The following is a 23,009-nucleotide window of genomic DNA, read 5'->3' on the forward strand; positions in this document are numbered from 1 at the left end:
GATACCACCGAAGCGAAGCATTCGGAGAAGAGACCTCTCACCGATAGTATCAATGGTGTCCATCACCACTGGTTCTGACATTAATGTGTCATGAAAGTGAGTCATGGAACAGATATTCATCAGACTTCTCTGTTCGCCATCCTGCTTACGTTGAGACGAAGGTATTGAATCTCGCAAGACCTCGAAACTGACGACTGGGGATGCCCCACAACATGTGGAGCAGAAGGCCGCAAGGGTCGAAGAACTTCAAGCCATGTATATTCCAAAGTTCGCATAGCTCGCGAAATGAAACGAGGAGCATCCGAACGATGGTCGGCCCGATAAACCCGGCCGGAGATCCGGGTGGGGAGAATAATTACTGGCACAGCGTGACGCTCATGATGCCGTCGGAGAATTCAATTGGTATGACTGATGAGAAAATGAATCAATCTGGACAGATATGGATAAAAGTGAAGGCGCTGAGTAGCGGAGAGGGGCCAGCTCCTGCCGGCAGCTCTCGACGGCGATTCAGTACGAAAGAATTTCGACTACATAGCTTGACTGATGATGATCGTCCCTCTGGGGACGTATATGATTGAGAGCCAATTGCAACACAAGTGTACTGACTGAGGGAGGGGTAATAGAATGAAAAACACCGACAGTTCAAATCGGAGTTCATTGTTTGAAAATGCGGCTTCGACTTATAGCAAGCGATCACTGATCAAAGAATATTCTGTCAGCATTTACTTGATTGCAACAGAACAGAACAGAACATTACAACCTATTACTACTACATCCCCCCTTCAAAGTTCATTGTTGACAATTCGGTAGTTGGTTTGCAGTAGGATGGTAGCGAATTGAGGCAGGTTGATGTTGCATGATTATCATCAGAATAAACTAAGGCGAGGGCTTGGCTGGCGTTCCATTAATCGAAGTGTCTATCACGGCGGTGGTAAGGTTTGAGAGCTCTCGCTAAGTATTTGTCCATTGAGTTCGGGCCATCAGTACCTGGCCCCGACTGATAGTTATGTTCTCGTGCCTTTTCAGATAAGTTCGATTGATTGATCAATGATGGGCGAGGTTCCATATATCGTTGGCAGAGACCATGGAAGCCTAGGAATGATAAATTAGTTCCCGTATCAACCGCAATTGTATATCCATTCCAACACTCGTCATTTGTTCGAATTCCGCCTACGCACTGGATACGTGAGATTCTTCCTCTGTTCGCCATCGATACGCCCAAGGCTGTGCCATTCGTTATACTAGATCATAGTCTGGCATTCGCGACAAAAAAAGGAACGACTGTCTTCTTTCTCTATGGTTGATTAGGGTTGAGAAAGGATAACATAGTGCAGGAGGATTGCAGTCACTCACTGGCAGTCGATATTGACATTCAATATTCAGTTACCGGTTCTGTTCGCGATTTCAATGGAGAGTGAAATTCCATCAAAACTGATCCTTATTGGTAACATTTGATCACGTGTCGGCAAAAGAAATGAAACGAGTAGCAAGGCAGGCCAAGCTTACAGCTGGCTTCGTGCGTGCGTTCAAACCATCATCTACATTGCGATGGCTTACGAGGACAAGAATGTATCGCCCACTTCTCAAGCGGAAGAATCAGACCCCGACGCGCTGCTTTCACCACCTTCCGATGCTAGGCCGGAACCAGGGCTTAACGGTAAACCTGTTCGCTGTGAGTAGCTCCGTTTTTTGCGGTAATCCACAGTTTGAGCGGTCTCCATAGGGTATGATGTGAGTGGACGAATTTGGAACTTACAGTTAAATTTAAAGGTTAAATGGGAATAATGACATAGGCGGATAGGACAGAGTCATACACACGAATCGCGCCTTTCCAAGAGGGGCATGATACTTCTATAGAGTGAGTAGTAAGCATTATGATAGTCTTTCGTACTCACAGCCCTCAGGTTCTTCTATAGGCCAATTACGCTAACTGCACTCGGCTTTGGCTTAGCTGCACTGAGCTATGTGGCCATGACCCAGGACGTCCTGGAAGAAGGCCGGGACAAGCGACGTGTGTGCGTTTGAATGATGTATTTGTGTGAGGTCTGATAGTAATCGTCAACATTCTTTGACAGGGGCGCTTATGCTGCAGTAGTCTCATTCCTCATGTTCTCGATGATCCAATTCCGGGATGGACCATTCATTCGTCCCCACCCTGCATTTTGGCGAGCAATACTTGGAATCAATTTACTTTATGAGCTTGCCCTTGTCTTCCTGCTGTTCCAAGATTTGAACTCTGCGCGACGAATGATGACTCTTTTGGATCCTTCACTGAACAGGCCTTTGCCTGAGAAGAGCTATGCGGAAAACTGCGAACTGACACCGCAGAATATTTGGGTGAGGTATTTTTAACGTTGCCACCTAATTCTGTGGCATTGATAAGTCAACAGGATGCAATCGATATCTTTTGTCTAGCACATGCTCTGGGCTGGTTTGGCAAGGCTATGATACTGCGCGATTATTGGTTTTGTTGGGTATTTCCAATCTAACTTCTATTTGATTTCACGGATCTACATCTCAGCTTTAGATTCTGAGCATTGCATTCGAGTTCGCAGAGTATAGCCTACAACATCAACTTGCGAACTTTGCTGAGGTATGTCTGTCGGATCTACCACATACCAATTAACGCTCGTCTAAAAACAACTTGTTGATTGACAGTGTTGGTGGGACCATGTACGCCATTACCTTGTTGGACCTGGCGTTTGATAATTTTGCTTCCGCAGTGGATACTTGATGTTCTAGTCTGCAACTGGCTAGGAACTTATCTGGGTGAGTATCGGGAATCTCAAGTGTGAAATATCTGGGATGCTAATACGACATGATAGGCATGAAGACTTGCCAGTATTTGGAAGTGAAAGTGAGCAGCCACCTCAGTTTCACATGCGGATGATAGAAACATGTATGTTTCAGCCTTACGAGTGGCGCGGCCTACGGCAAACTAGGGGACTGCGGTCAAAGGCTCGCCGCGTGCTCAGCCAGTTCTCCCCACACGACTGGACTGCATTCAAATGGGAGGGGACCGCATCGTTCTTGCACTATGTGATAGTGGTATTGCTCCTAGCAGTCTTTCTTGCTGCGGAGCTGAATCCATTTTATCTCAAGGTGAGATGCTGATATGCCGGTTACCCTAGTTGCGATTCTCACGGAATCGGTAGAGTCTGCTTTGGATGGAGCCTGATCATCCGATTGTGATACTAAGGCTTGCAGGCGTCTTTCTTTGCGCATTGCCTGCTGTACGAGAACTTTACCAATACATAAATAACCCGAGGTATGTGTGCTGTGTGTGAGTGACTCGAAAAATTTCTCACTTTCATCGCTATTAGGAAAGCGAAACGGATGGGGCAACATGTGTGGCTCCTTCTAGCCACGATCCTGACCGAACTTATGGTTATCACTAAATGGAGCAAGGGTCAGTTCACGGAGCCGCTTCCATTGTATGTTCGGTGGGCATGGATGATCGGGGTAATTTTGTTGGTGTTATATCCGGCAATCAGGGTGAGTGCCCCCCCTGTTCATTGAGTGTTTGAGTTTTTGGCGTTGGCTGAAACTGAGGATATAGTTTGGCCTGCCGAGCGTGCGCAAATACGTCGGAAAGCAGAAACAGAAGCGGAAAGGGAAAGGAAAGGGGAAGAAGGCGCAGTGAGACTTCATATTATATTGCTGATATCCCTTAATATACTACCTGTAGGTCCTTATTGTGCATGAATCAAGTTCCCCTGTTATAATTAAGTTATGCTCGACGTTTGTCCGAAGTGGGAGAGAAACGGATAGGGAATATTCTGGTGCTTACTGGAGGGTACCACAGGATGTGATTAGTCATCGATACGACATTAGTCATCAACACGGCATTGTGCATAGATTGCCCTGGTCCGAGAGACAATCGTTCGTTCGTTCTTGTTCTGCGACCGCCACCACCACTGTCACCAGCACCACTACCACTTTCTTTTCTGCGACTGCATACATTGTAAAGCACAGTTTCAGATTTGCCATGGACAACAACAACGGCGGTAATGACGACGGTCGTGGTCATCGTTTTGGTCACAACTTCCATCTACCAACGTCAATTCAGAACGTATTTCGAAATATAAATCAAGCTTTTTCCCATAATCATGGTCATCCTGCACAGCCGGACTCTGCACAGGAAGTCGTCATGTCTGACGCGCCCCCGCTCGAGCCTGTAGACGCTCACGCGCCCGCTGTAGATCGCGACAGGACTCCAGTTCCAGAAACTTCTGCCCTGCCGCTCCAGACTTCCCAGTCTGTACCATTCGCTGAAGATGTAGATATGCTACCTGCTTCCAGCATCCCATCCTTACAAGCTCAGCCCACCCGCGATGACGATGAGGACTCCATGCCAGAGCTGCGCTCCGTGTCAGATTCTGATGAGTCTGACGACAGCCAATCCTCTCGTGCAGAGACACTACCCAATCTCCTGACAGTCGACGATGACCATGACAGTGACTGGACGGATGATGAAGACGATCTACCACCACTCGAGCCTATCGCCGGGAGTAGACGCGCTCGGGTGGAGGATGATGTAGACGAAGCGCGGGATCGTAGGCATCCTTCAGAGCGTGTAGGTCGTCCTGCCTCACCTCCTATCCCTCCTCCACAACCGTCTAATCCCGAGCAGCGTCCACCTACCGGTAACCAGGCATTCCTAGACGGCTTCATGGCTCCCTTATTTGGGATGAATACAATGCCTGGTGGTAATACATTTCCAGGACCTGGTCCTGGCGCTGAGAATATCGCGGTAGAACATACTGGTGAGGGCGTTGCCCATCCTCCGCGACCGCAAAATAATCCAATCCCTGGTCACGTACATCATGCCGTGCCTATCTTAACTGCAGGTTTTACTTTCACAATACCTCTTGGAGGTCCTCCGAATCAGAATGGAGGTGGCCCTGCCCCACCCCCATTTGGTGCAGCAAACGTGCAACCCGATGCTGCCGGAGGTCGGGATGGTTTTCTCCAAGCATTCGCAGATTTCTTGCAGCAAATGCAGCAATTTGGGGGGCTTGATGACAATCGAGAAGATCCTGAACGAGCGAAGAAACTCATTGCGGGTCTGGAGGCCGTACCCATAGGGCTCGTAAAGCGCTTGGAAAGAGTTGGTGGTGCGCCTGGTGGACACGTAGATGGTGCAGAGGCTACCGAATCTTCCTCTCCGGGATGTGCAATCTGCTGGGATACTTTATTGGATGCCGAGAGTGATAGCTTCAAAGCAAAAGCTCCAGAGGAACCACCCGCTGGAGCCAGCACCGAAACTTTGGAAGCTGAATCAAATGCGCCGATGAGCACCGATTCTGCGTCTGCTCCATCGATGCCCACCTCGACAGATTCAGACCTGCTGTCTAGCTCCCAAAGCTCCAACTTTCCGTTAGAAACATCCGTCCCTGAGGAACCCAAAATCATCTCCCTCCCTTGTGCTCATGTCTTCCACGAATCATGTTTGCTCCCCTGGTTTACAAGGGCGAAGCAAGCGACGTGTCCAACATGTCGGTTCAACATCGATCCCGAGAACCTTACCAGTTCGCCGCTTCCTTATAACCCTTTCAACTTTGGAGCGCCCCGTCCAGCTCCACAAGCAAACGGTGCTGCTCCTGCGACCCAAGCAGTTCCCGGGCCTGCACCTGATGCAACACAACCCATACCAGCTTCTACTGCCGAACAAGCTGCAGCAGCTCCTCCGCCTGCAGGACCCGCCGTCCCTGAAGCTGCAGCTGCTGGGCCAGCGCCTCAGCCTGCAGGTAACCAAGTTCCCCCCCAATTTCTTCAACCCTGGCCAACCTGGCCAGCGCTTCACCCTATCGAACGGCGTGCCTGTAGGCCCCGGAGCCACTGTACATATCCTGCAGTTTCCCGGAGGGAACGGATTCCAGGACTTCTTTCGTCGTGAAGCAGGAGCTGTTCCCACTGGTGCAGGTCCCATGCCACCGCCACCACTTCCTCGCTCCCGTACGCAGTCCCTTCCTAACATTGCAGATAACCGTCCTTTCGGCGGGCCACAAGCAGGCGACTTCTTAACCATCGGCCTCGATCTGATCTTCGACGAATCGTTGCCCGCAGATGCGCCACTGCCGCAGCAGCAGCCTCAGACACAGGGGCAGTCCCAGCCACAAGGGGAGCCGCAACCACAGCAGCAGCCTCAGCCTCAAGATGGGACCCAGGAGCAGCCACAGAACCAACCTCCAGGGCCAGCTCCAGAGCAAAGGCAAGGCCAAGCACCGCCTGTCGGCGAGGTGCCCCAGGAGTTCCAAAACTTTATCAACAATCTCATTCAAAGTGCTACGCGTACCTTCATCCCCGTCCCAATCTTCAACAACGGACCTGCTGCACCACAGGGGCAGCCTCAGCCTGCACAAGGGCAGGAGCCACCTGCCGACGGAGCACAGGTTCCTCCTGCTAATGCGCCTCCGCCCCCTCCAGGTGGTGCATCCCTGCCGATACCGCCATTCAACTTCCCACATGCGCACCCCATCCGCCCGACGCGGCCAATGCCTCCACGCCGCGAGAGGAAGACATGGATGCTGCCTGCCGCACCCGGTCCCTCGCTGCGGCAACGCGTGGAACAGAAGGAGCGCGAGGCGGGCCTGCGGTGCTACGATCCCTCGTGTGGCATTGGCCCGTCTGACGAAGACCCTGTCCCTGAAATACTGGCTGAATCAATGAACCAGCTCTCAATACATCCATTATCACATCCTGGAGAAGGATCTTTGTGTTCGCACACATTCCACCCTGCGTGCTTAGTTAGTGCGGAGCGCGTTGCCGGATGGGGCGCGGAAGATAAAACGGAGCTGCACGTGGAGGTGTCGTGCCCAGTGTGCCGTGATTTGGGGTCCGTCACGAGGGAGGAGTGGGAGGAGGGCGTATTGGCTCTCTGAATGATCGATCGATATTGTGATCGTCCGTTCATTTTACATGCTTCTTGGAAGTGTACCTGTATGGTGAGTGACGATGTGTAATGTTAGGGAAGCTGAGTGTTCTGATCGTGTACAGTCTTGTCTCTAGTAATGATGTTTCATAACCCCACAAAATATGTGACTTCTCAGATTATTTTACGTCTCTAGATTGTTACTTCCATCGCCCGTCATCGCAACATAGTCACGTGTATGTATGCCTCATTCTAATTGCACACGCGCAACATATGCATTCATGAACATTTGAAAATTCATCGAACCTTATCGCCGCAGCCAGATATATATGCTACCAATGTGCAGAAGAAAAAGTCTATATTGCCAAATACACGGTGAATTTTGTTATGTCAACCGAAGTGTAACTACAGTATTATTACAACTACTCGTTGCCTTGTTATAAATCGCCGAAAACTCAAGCACTCAACTTCTGGCGGAGGAGGCCCTTAAGTGTCTCGCCATCCTCAGCAAATTTCTTGATGCCCTCATGCAACTTGTCGAATGCCATCGAGTCCTGGAGAAGGGCCCAACGGAACTCAGGCTCGTTGTCAACGAAAGTGACCTTGGGCAGGGGCTCGGCTTGTGCAGCTGAGGAGGGGATTTAGTCGTTTGTTAAATGGAAACTACAAGGTACATACCAACACGGGCGTCGAGCCTCTTGGGAACGGGCTCGGTCGAGTTCTTGAGTTCCTCGAGCAGCGCGGGGGCAATGGTGAGGAAATCAACACCAGCGAGGGCCTTAATCTCGCCAGCCTGCAAACCGAGTAAGACTCGCGTGATCTCGCATGAGCGAACTAGTACGCACGTTACGGAAGGAAGCACCCATCACGATGGTCTTGTAGCCGTATTGCTTGTAGTAGTTGAAGATCTTCTTCACGGACTGGACACCAGGGTCCGCATCACCCTCGTACGTCTTGCCCGTCGACTTCTTGTACCAGTCGAGGATCTGAATGCAAGAGATCAATCGGTCGAACATAGATAAGATGAGTGATGGAGACATACACGACCAACGAAGGGCGAGATGAGGGTGACACCTGCCTCAGCGCAAGCGACAGCCTGGCCGAAACCGAAAAGAAGGGTCAAGTTGCAGTGGATGTTGTCATCACGCTCGAGTTCACGAGCGGCCTGGATACCCTCCCATGTCGCTGCGATTTTGATGAGAACACGCTCCTTCTTGATACCAACAGACTCGTAGAGGGCAATGAGCTCCTTGGCCTGAGAATAAATAAAAATAAGGAGCCAGTTAAGGTATGCGACAATATCACTTGCCTTTGCCTTGGTGCCTTCCTTGTCGAAGGAGAGACGAGCATCGACTTCCGTCGATACACGGCCAGGGATGATGGCAAGAATCTCCTTGCCAAACTCGACAAGCTGATTATAAATATAGATTAGTAAGAGTATCAACTGAAAGCTGACAAAGACAGACCAGACGGTCCATAGCAGCATTAGTTTGCTGCTCGAGGTCACCGCCCTTGCTTTTGCCGATTTTGACGGCGGCATCAATGAGGCGGGAGTATCCTGGCTTGTTGGCAGCAGCCAAGATCAAGGATGGGTTTGTGGTAGCATCCTAACAATATACTGTTTAATTACAGGTGCATTAAACATAGATTCGTTGCAGCGATTACCTGCGGCTTGTAAACATCGATTGCTGATAAGATTAGCCAGAATATGAGTGCATGATCAACAGGATGGACAATGGTGAACATACATTCGAAGTCACCGGAGTCGGAGACAACAGTAGTTCCGGTCTGTTTAAGCTGGTCGAGAGATGACATGGGCATGATGGTTTAAGAGAGAGATAATGGGTCGTTCGAACGATGCTTACCACTAGTGATATACGCGCTCAGCCACGGTGAGATCATACGATCGGCCCGTTCCGAACGTGAGTGTTTTATTCCTCTTTAGCAATTTCCGGCGCCGGTTGCCTTTTCTGGTACAACTTTCGTTGAAATACATTGCAATTTTGCACGATTATTCGTATAGGCTATCATAGCCTTGTGGGATCCCGGTGTCGGTTTTCCACAAGCGTGTCTCTTTGGGGGCCGATCCCATCACTTCTTGCTAATGTCGACAAACGTGTCTTTGACTTTTGAAGAAATTCGCTCGAAATTTGTCGACAGGAATAGCATTGGACTCTCAGAGATCAGTGGCAGTCGCCCTTGCAACCGCCATTCAGCTCTTGGGATGGCTCATGGCCTCCGGTCTGTGAACTGAATTGGCCTAGTAAAGGCCCGCGATGCAAGATTGCTGTGCCGTCGCTTACACATTGATTACAATTCCATGCGAATTCTCTTTAGACTAACCTCTCATGTCAAGCCCGAAGCTACTCGACAATGGGCTGTATGAGAGCGTTTGTGCTGGAAACGAATAGGCTGTTCAACGTTGCGATAGGAATGTTTACACGCACAGACTGGTACAAAACTTTGTTTCAATCAGGATTCTCCGGTCGCTCTCGCCCGACCATGAGGGTTCGTGGATCGGCTCTCGAATATCTGCTAAGAGAAACTTGGTAAGTCAAAGTCACATCCTCGACTTTGTATGAACCCACCACTGGGTGCTTAATAGGTACATTATTAATCATTATAGATATCTTACTTGATGACTTTCACTGCGAATACAGAGCGGTCAAAGTCATCAAGTAAGATATACTATACCTTCACGTTCCATCCGAATTCCTAGATTGTTTCCTCGTCAGTTCGTCCCACACAAACTTGTGTCTACCATTCGTGGTACGGAAACTAGCCATATGATTTGTCTTCCTGGTTACCCTTCAGGTAGGTTTCGTTGTGCTATTGGAAGCGAGCCTGAGCATGTAACCACACACGAGCCTGCAGTGCAATAGCATCCAGGACCTGTCGCGAAAAGTTTCAAGCAGAAACCCCTCGCCTCGAGGTTCCACGAATTATCTATAGTTTTTTGTTCCGGAGGTCGGAGCCCAAGAGTTTGGCAGTACTGGTACGCACGACTTCGCACTTCTTCTCTAGCTCGGGCTTTCCTTACCCCGCGAGCTTCGCAATAATAACGCTACTTCTTCGCTTCCTCGGTCTCGTCAACTCGCAGACACCCTATGATATCGTCGGAGTTGACGGCTTTCACAACATGGGATCGCGATTGGCCTAAGTAAATGAGATAGGCTTCCTACGTGTCCAAACAGGCCCAAACTTCCAGTCTTTTGAAACGATGACGTCGAGGGTTTTCAAGGATGACGAGATAGTGGCCTCTACTAGACTGACAATGGCAAGAACGCCGTTCAAGATGTCACGGGTTCGTGAAACTTCGCGGAGTTCCCCGGTAGCCCTGGAATTAGTTGCAAGAATGCGTGAAACTTGATTCCCATCAGCCCGAGTTCATAGAAGACATTCGGTGGCGTTATTCGAAACCTTCTGACGGTGAAATTGTTCCACCCTTCTCGATACACTTGACGAGAGATCCCATCGCTTAGTGCTCATCGATGACATGACAAAGTTCCGGGAAATAGTACCAATTATGTCATTGGGTCAACTCGTGGTTCTACCAATGTGCCGAGTGCATGCAAGAAGAGGAAAATCTTGTAGTTAGGGACAAAAGAACAGGAAACAGAGACATGTGCGGTGTGGAATGATAAAATACCGAGTTGAAGCTCAGAACTGAACTACTCACACGTTTCAATAGTGGTAGATGACGCTCGACAGCTAATTGCCATCGGATGATACTGGCTTGTCGGTCAGCTTGGAGGGGAGACACACCGTGTTATCGTACGTGGGATGCTGCAATGGACACCAGGGCGCACGTGCACACTAGTGGCTGGGGTACAGATTCGGCAAACAATCTAACTCCAAGCAAAACCAATCTGACTAGCAAAACGGGTGACACAAGTTTCAATCGCCCATTTCACTGGTGGGATTGAAGACTTGTGTGGTGCCATTGGTAGAGATCAAGTGCTCTTGAGTGACTGTACTTCGGGACGCCCCGCCAGGGGTACCACTGCGAATAAGGAACGAGCAGCCAAGTAGTTGATCCTGTACATCAATCACAGTTTCGACTTGAATATCGGCTGGAGACAAATGGGAACTGCGCACTCTATTTCTTCCACAAACCCAATGTTTGCTTTGAGATATTCTCGATCAAGCCAGTAGCATGAAACTTCAGCCACGTATACGTACAATAGTAGAAAAACGACTAAGCAGTGAACAGAGTACTTTCTTCTGCGAGCTGACTGAGTTTCGGAAACCCACTTGCAGTAGACCCCTTAAAGTTAGTATTCTCTGGTTGGAGGATAAGTACTTAAGTGGCTGGACGTACGAATACGTCGTGTGCATGAACCCGCAGGGCGAATACCACGCTTATTGTGATAGGCATCCACGATCGGATCCGTAGGTCTTGCCAGAAATAAAGTTCCAGCAGTGGATCCACGATTTCGATTGGTGATTCCTACAGGCCATGGGGAGGCCGACAGCACTGTGAAAAGTTGAATGACTCGTGAGATTGAGGACCCCCATCATGTCGAGAGTCGCGGAGCTTGCGTACGGAGCTGTTTCTGGACAATGCACACGAGCCATGCTGAAACAACCGGTCGGGATGGCAGTTGCATCAAGATCATTATGAAAATTCCAGACAATGGCGATGTCGATGTGAAAGAATCCTGGAGGCACAGATTGATGTGATTGGTGACTTCCAAATAAGGATCAAGACCAGTGATTGTGTGCGTGTCATTAGAGTGGAATAAAGTGAGCAAGACAATGATCGACGCCTCTATTCTTGAGTTTTGAGTACAGGATCTGCCCAATGAGCGGTGACACCAAAACATTGGGACTGTCCCGCCTCGCGAGACTTTTTGCGGGTCCTATGCAAACGTCTTGTAACGTAACTTGACGTCAGCTTTGTTTCTCGGATGTCGTCGTCCTCAATGCGAGAAGAGAATCATACAGATTACGGACCATACGGAAGCCGACCTTCTCATATTTAGTAAACACGACGACGGCTGGAATTTGACGAGGGAGTTCCCACCTAGTACGGAAAGATCGATGACGATCGATCGACGTATCGTTTTCTAGCTATCTTGTCACACCTCCGTGCCCGCGGTAAGGGATGTTTCAAAACAGCCTTCCATTTGTCGTGTTAGGCTATGATCATTGGGTGCTTAGTGGACTCTGTACCGACATTTGGTGACATTTTGAACTATTTTCGACGTCATTTTCTTCGCCCAACTGGCATTATCACGGAGAAAAAATGTATCGTCCCGTTGCGAGGTGTATTCGGGGTCGATGTGTGTTGGGAAGATCTATCCACAAGGACAGCAACAGGTACGGAGGGACACCAGGTTTACGTCGAGGACCAGTGGAAAGAAAGAGATAAGACTGCAGGAGCCAGGAGGACACAAATGCTGCTTGGCATGATGTTAAAGTGTTGGTTATATTAAGCACGGAACGTACATTGATGGCGTATTCCTTACGAATGAGTATCACCGCGGATTGCTTGATGTATGCACTGTGACAGAGCTGAGGATCGATCGTTTTTATCGCGGATTGGTTAATTGGTTTGACTACAGCTTTTCCCTTGACTCTAGCGCAGCTCCGTCACATCAGTTCCGCATGAACGCAGTATCTCTCCCGCCTTCATGTCATCCACAAATCAAAGCGACTGGCGGAGGGCAATCCTATCAACAACATCCAGTGGTGCGGCTGCTAGAGAAGGAAACGCACCTGGGAGGAAACGGTATCAGTGCGTCGTGTCAAAGAGGATGTCCTTGAAGAACACCTTTTGGCCCCAAGGAGGGCAAATCTTCCAACAGCGAGATTAGATTAGCGTCTGAAGGTGCCGATTGCATGCACAGGAATCACAACAAACTTCCAAGAGACCCTTTACTCAGATCTGACTTGGAAGTCGAAATACCACTCGAAGCAAGGGCTCTAGATCTAGGGTGGGAATCTGGAAATCATTACATGATTTAGATGTGCACGTAAATTCTTGCCGGATGTGGCAGCCTGGCAAATCAAGACTTGTTCCAGTGAGGCAACCCTGAAAGCAGTGACTGAGTGCTCGCTGAGCCTGATGGAATCGACAACGAAATCGATGGCAGCGTGGTTCAATATCGCTACAGCTGTAATACTAGTCTCGTCACCAGCCGCCTTATCTTCCCCCAAGGCAGTAGTGCGGAACAATGAACCGCCCAAGTTACCCTGTTCCATCCAGGGCCTGTGCTCCTCGTCAACGTCATTTAAGGCGGCTGGTCACGAGTCTAACAGCTATAGGTTAACATATCATCATCTGCTCATCGAATTCGAAATTGTACCTGAGATGGTTCAAACACCACGATAAGTGATCCCTTGGTTTCCTCCCATTGATAAGCTTACCGTGACAGTAACAGTTTTGACCCCTTAGAGTGGGCGCCTTGCGTACCGTCGGAAAAGTAGTACAGCTGTTGAAAAGTCTACATGTCAGTCTATCCACGCAAATATGCCTTCTGACCTAGTCTTGATCCAGTTTTATCGCACGTCTTGTTCCGCTCCGTGCGTGTAAGAACGGACAAGAACCGATACTTGATAACTGGTGCATCTTACAGCCGATTTCACATCCCGAAAAGCTCGCCTGGATGAACGCCGGTCACCCTGAAGCTCCACATCCATGATGGAGATTCGGTCACATGCACATCCTACTAATTGAACCTCTTAGCGCTTGCACGGCATGAGGAATATATAGGCTGTACAAACACTGATAGGCGGTGAACCATGTATGTGATAGATGTGGAACCTCATGCGGGGGCCTTGCCATGAGCATCTGAAAAAAGGTGAGCTACTTGTTGTGATGGCGGAGCAGGGCAATTGCCTTTCCAAATTCTAACATCAATCTTTCATTAAACGGTTGAATGAATTTGCCGTTCACTGACTTCCCCGTTATCACTGGAGCAAAGTTCTTACTCTCCTATCGAATTCACATCTGGCTATCTGGCACACCCCCCATCGGCATGAGGCTGGAGGTATGGAAATTTGATGGAGACAGAGTTTGCGTTCATTAGTCCCTATTCAGAACACCACGACGCATCGATCATCAACCCAACTGCACCCTACCTGTCAAACGTGACTGATTTACGTTCTATGTTTGGTCCGTGATTCTTTGTGAGGCCTTCCATCCTGTTCGCTGAGGTTCTGTAAGTCGTGAGAGTGTGTTATGTAGTCTTGGTTGCGAATTCTAGAATTCGGCAGTTTTCCGACCTCCACGGACGGCTGTTAGAAGACACCCTCTGATTCGACACATAAAACGGATGTTTTATTTCTTCCACTGCGAGGGATAATGTCTATGAGATGAAAGGGAATACGAACATGATGTACATTGGTGAATAGCAGTAACTTGGTATCCTTGATCGGGACAAATCGATCCTTGGACAGAGTCCAGAAGACAAGGAACCCAGGTTCGCGAGAAGGTACAGAGTAGAGAGCGTCTTCCGTCTAGGTCAACGCCACTATGAACCAGGCAGCGAGAAAGCTGCGACATATGAGTAGGATAGGTCATAATTCTTTAGAATATAGGCAGAATTAAAAAGGGACAGAATGTTGAGGGGTGCTGGTAATCGAAGAGCGAGAGTTGATACGATGCGATGAAGCCAAATGAGCGTGGCTGAAATGCTGGAATCCAATTCTGCATGAAGACGGCCATCAGTTCAAAGCTCGCTATATCATGATTGTTGTAGTGAAGGTGCTCACCAAGAGTACAGTGAGAGAAAAAAAACTATGCAATGATCGTAAGGTTCTTCAGTGTTTGGATACGGGCACCGACCCGCTGAGATTCAATACCCAGTCTCCTCCTGACTTCGGCTGAGTGAGACCACGGAAGAGGGTCTCGTGCAGAAGCATGTCTACGCGCTTCCAGCCTTGGCGCTGCTCGACGATAGGAAGCCCTGGAGCTAGCTTGCAACGAAGCCTGAACGCCTCTTCGTATACCGCACGGCGATGGTGCGGGATTAAGTCTTTCTCATGAGGTGTGAGCGATACGTCAAAAGCTGCATATATCGCCTCAAAGACATCGCGAACACGAATGCCTTTATCGCGCTTCACGTCGATGTCCCACTCGAACGGACCTCGCTGAAAGTTGATGGTCATCTTCACCAGCTTCTCATCGGCGGCCGACTTATCAAGGTCGGCATCAGACAGGCTTGTTCGTTGTACACCGTAAGACGAGTTCTGTCTGAACTCGATGTCGTTAGTTGGGAAAGCAATATCGAAGTGAAGAAATCGTTTTGATCGATTTGGATGGTAGGGGAGCAGCGACCAGTGAAGATTTAGTGTGGGGCCCTTCATGGGACCTTTATCGGGTCAAAGATCAGATAAGGTACGTAATGGTGAAAAGTAGAGCATAAACTGGACCAAGGACTCACCCAAGTGCGCATGTTGCGGAAGGGAGTTTGGCACTGTGTAGACGTTATTCCGCGAATCCTTCTTGGCGGCCGTGATTTCTCCATCGCTCTCATATGAGTCACGAGGAGGGGATGTCTTGCCCTTCAGGATAGACTTGAGGGGCTGTGGTGTTGAAGGCTTGGGCGTGGGCGCCCGTGAAAGCGAGCTTGGAAGAGAGGGCTTGCGCATTGTGAACGAACGGTGCTCGTCCATGTTAAAAGAATGAGGGGACATGAGTGGTGGCGACTGTGGAAGCGCCTTGGGGGGTATCTTGGGAGTATTGAGATTGAAATTAGGACTCCCTTGGTCGTGTTTCGTCTTATACATGAAGGTCGTTAGAGTTGCAAATGGAGGCGAAAGTCTTGTGGTAGATTTCAAGATGCGTGAGGGGCGAGGGCTTAAGATCATCATGCAACGTGTTATACCATGTGTACGCTTTGCCACTGAGTGGATGATGGAGAACATACCTGCCAGTGAACCAGACAGAAGAAATGTGCAGAGTAAGCCTCTGAAGTCCCACCGGGGGCTCGCGCAGTCAGTCCCTGCGTCTTATATGGACCAAGAAAGACACAAGAAGCTGGCAAACCACGAGCGGCTTTGCCACAACCGGCGAGAAATATAACGGCGTTCCATAGCACTGACACGAGGCACTGAGGGCGTAAATACGTCCAAAAATGGTATATATCCAACAAACTTGCTAATCATATCCACGAGGCCCCTTAGCGGGCTTAAACAGCATGTTGTCAATCTACCTGCTTACGCGTGTTGGAATCAACAAAAGATAAACCATGTTAGCTTCTCTCAACATGTGTTGTGGGCACGTCAATATGTTAGCACATAATACTAATACTTGCCCAGAATCATACAATGAACTTGAAAGTTGAAGTGTCCTCCACCTGCCATTTCACGGTAAACGCCTTGGCGCCTATAACCATACAGCAAGATTCCTAGGGAAGGGTGGGCAGTGCTGGGGCTGTTACAGAGCAGGTCACTAATTTCAAAGCTGTATAGCTATGCATATGATCCTTAATCCTCAACGCCGAGGCACATTCGCACACCGCTATCCCGATACAATGCGAGAAGCGCTAGCGTCGGCAGCTTAGACGCCTAGAAACGAGGACTCCAAAAAAAATTAGATTCGCAGCTCCACGACATTTAGGGAAAGCGGAATGGGCGGAACTAGCTATGGACCTTGCTCCATGTAGGGTTTTCTGAAACCTTCCAAATGGGCAGCGTGCAATTGAACGTAGCCGACCCAAATCACATCCCATGGGCCCTATCAAGCCCCTCGTGACCCAGGGAGTTTGGATTGACCACGGAAACCTTACTGGTAACGGGGCGTAATTGAACTCTCACGTTCTTGTGATACTCGACAAAGACTCGTCATTGACAGACGTTGAAGTACATGCATCTCCGCATATGTCGTAGACAGAGGATCAAATTCGGCAACTGCCACAGAACCAATTATCGCTGAGAGCTTGGTGTCATCACCCATCATTTCGCAGGCAGGAGTAACCGGGCCGTATGCCTCCTTGCAAGAATCGAAGATTAACTTCAGGTCATGGTGTAACGAGGCAATTGTGAATTACCCTACCCTTCTTGGATGCATCAGATGCGGGGAAAATCAGAGATACCGAGAGGTCTGGAAGCGCAACACCGCAGTACAATTTTCATCAAATGAGACACGTTGCAGTGAGATAGCCTCACAGATTATATCAATGGCCTTCTGTCTAGCAATGATAGTAGACGTTATAAATGCCCACAGCAAGGCCGCATACCCCGTGAGTCGTCACCGAGATGATCGCGACCAAAGGACAATAGCAACTGCACTAATAGGGGTGAATAAACGATGTCAGAAAAATTGAAGAAGTCTCTAGCGAAGTGGTACAGCCCAGCAGCGCCTGAAGTTCTCCTGTCAAAATCCTGTCCGGCGATCCCGCATGGTTATATAGTGTCATCGTAGAATTGCACCTCAATTAGCGGTCAACCTGTACACATACTAAAAATTGTGTGATGACGCATTGCATGAACACCCGCAAGTTGGATATTTTGAGTTATGTTGAACTTCCTGAGCTAGGTACCGCGGAGCTGCCGAAGTTGCTGTCAACACCGAAAAGCTTCCCTCTCTCCAAGTGCCAGCCGCCATTCGGCCGATGATCATTTTAGGATCATCGAATCGTCTAGAGCGCACCCGTAACAAGAGGATTGTCAGAGAACAGAGTGAGAAGGTTCAGGCTGACACTCGGAGAGTTCAGCCATATGTAACTGGTCCGCGTGACCGTGGTAACCATTCACCACTTTCGGCCTGCCACTTGAACTTAAGGGATCTAATTGTACCACAAGTATAATTCAAACCACTGGTATCTGGTACTACCTTGTCATCATTCGAAAGGTCCGAATGATAACAGAGCATCATAAACTCAACCACTCTTACGCCTCATGATAATTCCATCATATATATATAACTCCAAGCTTGTGTCTGCCGATTATACATAGAGATATGACTGCGAAATCAGTACGTTGCCGAGGCCCGATACCAATCATCCTCACCGCCAATAGCACTGAATCAGTACAGAACAAGGAATCGTTAATCGGGCTTGACGGATCGACCGATCCTGGTCAGGCCCCTGGCCTGCCCGCCATGTAGTACATAATAATATTAATACGTGATTTCTCCCACAGTCAGTAAGCGCTAGCCCAAGCATATCGACTCGTTGCTGTATCAGTGCATTTATCCACGACTCCCCCTACTCTGCGCAGCAGTACGCAAAATTCTTACTCGCAGTTATTAGTTCATACAAACTGCACAACATCAGATTTCGCCACCTCTACTCACAGATTCAGAAACAGCGAGATAGCGAAGTAACTTAATTGTTGTACAAGGAAGGTCTGCTGTGCTCATTCGTCCTATGGCTGGCAGCTCCCAAGCCCCATTCGATCCCATAAGCTGTATTGCCCGTTGTTTGAGCGTTTCAGAGCCCTCGAGTGAGTATTCAATTTCCTTCACTTGAAATCTGACAATATTGACCGTCTGGACGATTTAGCGCCCTTCGCGAACTGGACGTATCGTTTGAGATCCGGGTCTGATCTTTGTCCATCTGACGGTCGATAGAACTTCCAGTTAAGGACAATGTATACATTCTACCACAATTTGATCACTGACTAGATTGCAGGTAGTCAATTCTCTCGCATTTCCCCTGCATCATGAAATACAGCGCTGCTCGCACCGTGGTAGCCGACACCACTAGCGCAGAGAAGATCTTCGAATCCTTAAGTGCGGTCGTTGTCCACCGTGCATTATATGATTGTCCCGAATGGGGCCCTCGGCATAAACTTGAATGCCTAGATGGCACCTGCACGAAAATCTTGGAAGAAATTGAGACAACTCTGCAGGCAAGCAAGAGTACGCTGATTTGGCTCTCTGGCTCTCCCGGGACAGGGAAATCTGCGATTGCTCATACAATCGCCAGCCGCCTCAAAAAAAAGTCGAAATTGGCTGGCACGTTTTTCTTTAGCCGCCAACATAAGGATATACCAGGAATGACCAGCCTTGATTTCTTTGCGCCTACCTTGGCCTACCAAATTTCGAAAAGTAAACACCTGGCCAAAGACCCTGTGGTCCAATCCATTAGATCCGACCCTGCTATCCTTGATCCAAGGAAGCCGCTTGCTGATCAAATACAAGAACTGCTAGTTAAGCCGTTACAGAATTTGCAGGTCTCGTGGGGGCATTTGGAACCAAAGGTCCTTGTAATTGATGCGGTTGACGCATGCGAAGAAGGACGCATCTGCGAGCTCATTTCATGTCTTTCGAATCTCCTCCAACAGCCGCGTATCCCCCACTTACACATCGTCATCACTAGTCGTCCTCTTCACACTATCGATGATGCATTCGAAGCCATTGGCCGCGAAGAGTCGATACATCACATCACTCTCGATGATGTTGATGCTGCTGAGGACTTTCGTCTCCTCTTCAAGCACGCTCTTGAGAAGAGTTATAGGATTCACGGTCTCGAATGCCCTGAATTGGAGTCCGATGATGAGACAATCCTCTGTCTCGCTGATAGGGCAAACGGTCGATTTGGAACTGCATCGATGATGATGAAGTTTCTCGAGCACGATGACGAGGACGAAGTGCCATACGATCTAGATGAAAAAATCAACCTTATGAAAAATCCTGGTGATGCATATCTTCATTCCACCCAAATATTCCGGTTCTACGAGTTCGTCATTAACTCCTCAGAAAATCCAACTCGTGCATACCGGCATCTATCCACGGTGGTCAATCTCGCCGAACCATTAGCAATTCTGCACTTGCGGAAGCTCCTAGGATCTTCAGAAAGTGATTTATCGTCCATTCTCGTGTCATTATCCCCAATAGTCAGCGTCCCTGCCGACGATTCTTGCCCTGTCAAGGTTCTCCACAAGGAGTCACTTTGCAAGTTTCTCTCCCGACATTCGTCTTCGTCATGCGCATCTCAGCTCCTTGCGCAGTCCAGTCTGCGGACGATGAAAAGTTCATTCTTGCGCCAGTCCGGTCTCAAGGATGAGCTACAACGAATGGTGCCACTGACGAAAACACCTATTGCAGGTCCACAATCAAATAATGTTCGTGCCTGTATTACAAATACATGTTATCCTCACGTTAACATCCGCACAGATTTTGATGGTTTTCATTAAGTTTTGCTTGGCACCGCCATGCAACAAGGCCATATATGCGGCCGCATGGTATCGTGAATATACGCAGTCAGGGACTGGCACTCCTTACTGTGCTCCGCCTAGTGCCAAGCTCTGTAATATGTCTGAGGACATATCAAAGGCTCAGTCGGCACTGAAGGAATTCCAAGCGAAACCTGAATTTCGCAACTTACACGTGTTCGAACTCTTGTCAACATTACAAGATCTACCAAAATTTTTGATCATCGTGATACTCTTGGCAATTCGTCACGCTCACCCTCCCGCCTCCCATATTATCAATTCGATAGACGGATCCGATGACCAGTCGAATATGCCTGCGGCGCTTAAGCACTTCATCCAATACCTACAGGAGGGAAGCGAGCGAAATGTATCCAGCTCACCAGCCCTCAAGCATGCTTGCCGGCATTGGGGTTTGTATCTCTCTCGGGAAACGACGGTCGTAGATGAACGTCTACGTACATTTCTTCGTGCCTTTTGGCGGGATAAACTGCTGTCATGGTTTGAAAGACAGTGGTACTTGGAGGGTTTAGAATCATGCATAGCCATCCTGAAAATTGCACAGACCATTGATTTCAATGAGTAATTCACTTACAATCCTGTTCTACAACGATGTATATTACTTTGGTAACCTCTGTCATAGAGCCGCCCTATGCGGTTAAACTAGCAATATACGATGCATAAGTAGTAAGAACGCGAACACTCAGCCGTGAGCGAGACGACTGTATTCAATGTGCTGTACCTAAGAACGCGAACACTAGACACTAGTTAGTGAAGTTCTACTCTAGTAAGTACAGTACTCACCTCAGCCGTGAGCGAGATGACTGAGGTAGAAAATAGGAAGCGATTAACGCGCTAAGTATCCTGGCGTCCCAAATATAAGCAAACAATACTGCCGATGGTCGCAATCATATCAATTATCGACAAGTAGGACTGGTCCGGCGCCGAAGTGTTGACCACCAGTGAAAAGCTTAGTAGGCGCTCAAAATACCTATATGACGGATTTGTCCCAATTGCCACATCTCCGAGTCGGCAGCTCGCGCCAGGGTAAGATTAACGGTCTATGCTAAGTAGCACAAGGATTCCGACGGCAGAGCATATCAATACCAATGCTACAGCTCCTACAAACCCAGTCGACAGCGTACAGGAGAGAAAGTCCTGACAATAACAGCGACTCACATCTATTTCTCTATGCTTGCGATGACAAGCACGTTCATGCGGCTGTCACGAGGGAATACGACCCTAAGGTGCAGCACATGGGCGGCCTCAGAGGACTACTATCTCTACAGAGCACCACGTGATAGTGATCCCACAGATCGGTCTCTACTCTGAAGATTGAGATATCTTCTCGCAGGTGAGCAGAAAGGTCGTGGCCACTCATTCCATATGCACTGTATTGTCTCTTCGACAGTCTGTAAAGCGCCACATCAGCTTGAAGGGGAAGTCATGTAGAATATCAAAAGCTTACAGACTTTCCTCCAGATCAGCGAATCTGTTAGTATGTGTGAGATTGTAAATATGTGTAGAGTGGTCGGCCAATGAAACAGGATTGAAAAGGTCATCATCCCCTTCATAGCTCTAGAGCTTTTGTATGTATGTTCGGAGTGGCAAGAAAGTCCATAACTCCGAGTTCGTCTTTAAGGTTCAGAGCGAGTTGAAGCGGCAAGTCAATAAAATATTGATACTGCATCAGGAAAAAGGGAATTTTTCTTAACAACACTTACGGTGACTTGAAGGTGATTCTAAGTAAGATTCAGTAAAATTCTGCTAAGTATGCGATTGCTTGAAAAAAGTTGGGTCTTCCGATGAATATGACTTATTGTTACACTTATCAGCGCTTGACATAAGTACACAGTTAAGCAGTGACGTCAAGTGTGACTCATCATCTCAGATTCTCTCAAGACACATTGTAAGCTAAGTCAAAATAAGCGGACCAGAAGTAGAGGGATTCAGCTCTAAGGTCCAAGTATATATTCTGTCTTTAAGGCTCCCAAGGTTACAAAATTAATGGTAACTGTAGAATTCAGATAATAAAGCGGTGAGAATCATGTGTATTCATACCATGCAAAGACATCCAAGCATATCTTTCAAGTTAAGACTCCCAAGTTCCACACAGTTGATAGGTAAGTGAAGAATTCAAGCACTCACAAAACCGTTCAAGTCAGATGTATACCATTAAGATCGTGATCAAGACAAAGCGGTCAGGGAAAGCATCAATTCAAATGGTGACTAAGACAAAATGCGAATTAAGACGGCCAAGCGAACGAAATAAGCGTGATCATAAGAACTGCCAGAGTTGAATCAGGTCAGTAAGTGGACACAGCGCTGGCAAGCAAACCACCGGCAGAATGACAAGAACGAATATAACTACTCCATGTCAGAGCCATTAGTATGATCCAAGTCTTCGGACCCAGACTTGGACTCCAAGATGTCCATGAGCTGGACACATTCGTCGAGATCTTCATTGTCCGCAGCATCATCAACGGCTCTATCATTGCCAGAACGATGGCTCTTCTTGGAAAATTCCTTTGCAGAAGTGATGACAGCTTGGAACTTCTCGTCTTGGAAGCTTTTCACGATCGACTTCACATATGAGCGCGTGGAAGAACCCCAGGTGATGTCATTGAAGCCCGTTTGGTGATTGGAGACTTTGCTGGTTGAATAATTGAGTGTCTTTGGCAAGGGTATAGATTTGCCCTTGGCAGTGAGAACCATTTTGATGGTTATAGTACGAGTAGCGATGAGCGTCAATGCTCATTCAACCTAGTAGTAGCAATGAGTGATCAGCGAGGTGTGATTACATCAGGAAAAGTGCAGAGCGACCTGAATCACCTGAATCGTCTGATTTCAGACCATCCAGGCTAGCAGGTGGTGTACTGGCAGCAGATGAATCTGTCAGCGTCAGGCAAGCTATCTGGTACCTGATCAGATTCAGATAGCCTTCAGATGCGAACCAGGCACATATCAGCCGCTAATCAGACGAATATCAGATATGAAAAGTCATTGATTTTTAACGCAGAATCCACAAATA

At 48.4% G+C, this 23,009-nt stretch overlaps 6 protein-coding genes across 6 annotated transcripts; 3 read left to right on the top strand and 3 right to left on the bottom strand.

The window, feature by feature from the left end:
* The first annotated feature begins 1,414 nt into the window (after positions 1-1,414).
* Positions 1,415-3,729, top strand: DFJ58DRAFT_779906 (phosphatidyl serine synthase-domain-containing protein). The gene is made up of 14 exons (XM_041389711.1): positions 1,415-1,672; positions 1,724-1,731; positions 1,794-1,858; positions 1,905-2,015; positions 2,076-2,337; positions 2,391-2,474; positions 2,528-2,593; positions 2,659-2,673; positions 2,724-2,769; positions 2,826-2,857; positions 2,911-3,102; positions 3,156-3,268; positions 3,324-3,495; positions 3,560-3,729. The coding sequence occupies exons 1-14, from the start codon at positions 1,549-1,551 to the stop codon at positions 3,641-3,643; spliced, it is 1,374 nt and encodes a 457-aa protein (XP_041245610.1). The 5' UTR covers positions 1,415-1,548; the 3' UTR covers positions 3,644-3,729.
* A 153-nt stretch (positions 3,730-3,882) lies between these two features.
* On the top strand, positions 3,883-7,209 carry DFJ58DRAFT_779917 (uncharacterized protein). The gene is made up of 3 exons (XM_041389712.1): positions 3,883-4,766; positions 4,851-5,758; positions 5,799-7,209. Exons 1-3 carry the CDS (start codon positions 3,989-3,991, stop codon positions 6,882-6,884), a joined length of 2,772 nt encoding a protein of 923 aa, XP_041245611.1. The 5' UTR covers positions 3,883-3,988; the 3' UTR covers positions 6,885-7,209.
* Positions 7,210-8,734, bottom strand: DFJ58DRAFT_779920 (uncharacterized protein). The gene is made up of 8 exons (XM_041389713.1): positions 8,623-8,734; positions 8,540-8,562; positions 8,341-8,481; positions 8,184-8,285; positions 7,917-8,129; positions 7,720-7,860; positions 7,553-7,667; positions 7,210-7,502 (listed from the first exon to the last, which is right to left on the bottom strand). Exons 1-8 carry the CDS (start codon positions 8,693-8,695, stop codon positions 7,330-7,332), a joined length of 981 nt encoding a protein of 326 aa, XP_041245612.1. The 5' UTR covers positions 8,696-8,734; the 3' UTR covers positions 7,210-7,329.
* Positions 8,735-14,489: 5,755 nt separating this feature from the next.
* On the bottom strand, positions 14,490-15,227 carry DFJ58DRAFT_280802 (uncharacterized protein). The gene is made up of 2 exons (XM_041379644.1): positions 14,594-15,227; positions 14,490-14,528 (listed from the first exon to the last, which is right to left on the bottom strand). Exon 1 carries the CDS (start codon positions 15,185-15,187, stop codon positions 14,642-14,644), a length of 546 nt encoding a protein of 181 aa, XP_041245613.1. The 5' UTR covers positions 15,188-15,227; the 3' UTR covers positions 14,490-14,528; positions 14,594-14,641.
* Positions 15,228-18,487: 3,260 nt separating this feature from the next.
* DFJ58DRAFT_726208 (uncharacterized protein) lies at positions 18,488-20,564 on the top strand (the record flags this gene model as incomplete). Its single annotated transcript, XM_041385334.1, has 2 exons — positions 18,488-19,891; positions 19,944-20,564. 2 exons carry the CDS (start codon positions 18,488-18,490, stop codon positions 20,562-20,564), a joined length of 2,025 nt encoding a protein of 674 aa, XP_041245614.1.
* Positions 20,565-22,345: 1,781 nt separating this feature from the next.
* Positions 22,346-22,693, bottom strand: DFJ58DRAFT_726209 (uncharacterized protein; the record flags this gene model as incomplete). Its single annotated transcript, XM_041385335.1, has 1 exon — positions 22,346-22,693. The coding sequence occupies one exon, from the start codon at positions 22,691-22,693 to the stop codon at positions 22,346-22,348; it is 348 nt and encodes a 115-aa protein (XP_041245615.1).
* Between the last annotated feature and the right edge of the window lie 316 nt (positions 22,694-23,009).

Source organism: Suillus subalutaceus, assembly GCF_016647625.1.
Source record: "Suillus subalutaceus strain FC151 chromosome Unknown DFJ58scaffold_33, whole genome shotgun sequence".
In the NCBI taxonomy this organism is placed as follows: domain Eukaryota; kingdom Fungi; phylum Basidiomycota; class Agaricomycetes; order Boletales; family Suillaceae; genus Suillus; species Suillus subalutaceus.

Coding starts and splice junctions, on each gene's coding strand:
- DFJ58DRAFT_779906 (XM_041389711.1), top strand. CDS start 1,549: ATGGCTTACGAGGACAAGAATGTATCGCCCACTTCTCAAGCGGAAGAA. Junction 2,475..2,527: donor GCGATTATTGGTTTTGTTGG/GTATTTCCAATC, acceptor TCTCAGCTTTAG/ATTCTGAGCATTGCATTCGA. Junction 3,496..3,559: donor TGTTATATCCGGCAATCAGG/GTGAGTGCCCCC, acceptor CTGAGGATATAG/TTTGGCCTGCCGAGCGTGCG.
- DFJ58DRAFT_779917 (XM_041389712.1), top strand. CDS start 3,989: ATGGACAACAACAACGGCGGTAATGACGACGGTCGTGGTCATCGTTTT. Junction 4,767..4,850: donor TATCGCGGTAGAACATACTG/GTGAGGGCGTTG, acceptor TCTTAACTGCAG/GTTTTACTTTCACAATACCT. Junction 5,759..5,798: donor CTCAGCCTGCAGGTAACCAA/GTTCCCCCCCAA, acceptor CAACCTGGCCAG/CGCTTCACCCTATCGAACGG.
- DFJ58DRAFT_779920 (XM_041389713.1), bottom strand. CDS start 8,695: ATGCCCATGTCATCTCTCGACCAGCTTAAACAGACCGGAACTACTGTT. Junction 8,130..8,183: donor AGGAAGGCACCAAGGCAAAG/GCAAGTGATATT, acceptor ATTTATTCTCAG/GCCAAGGAGCTCATTGCCCT. Junction 7,668..7,719: donor TGGGTGCTTCCTTCCGTAAC/GTGCGTACTAGT, acceptor CTCGGTTTGCAG/GCTGGCGAGATTAAGGCCCT.
- DFJ58DRAFT_280802 (XM_041379644.1), bottom strand. CDS start 15,187: ATGAAGGGCCCCACACTAAATCTTCACTGGTCGCTGCTCCCCTACCAT.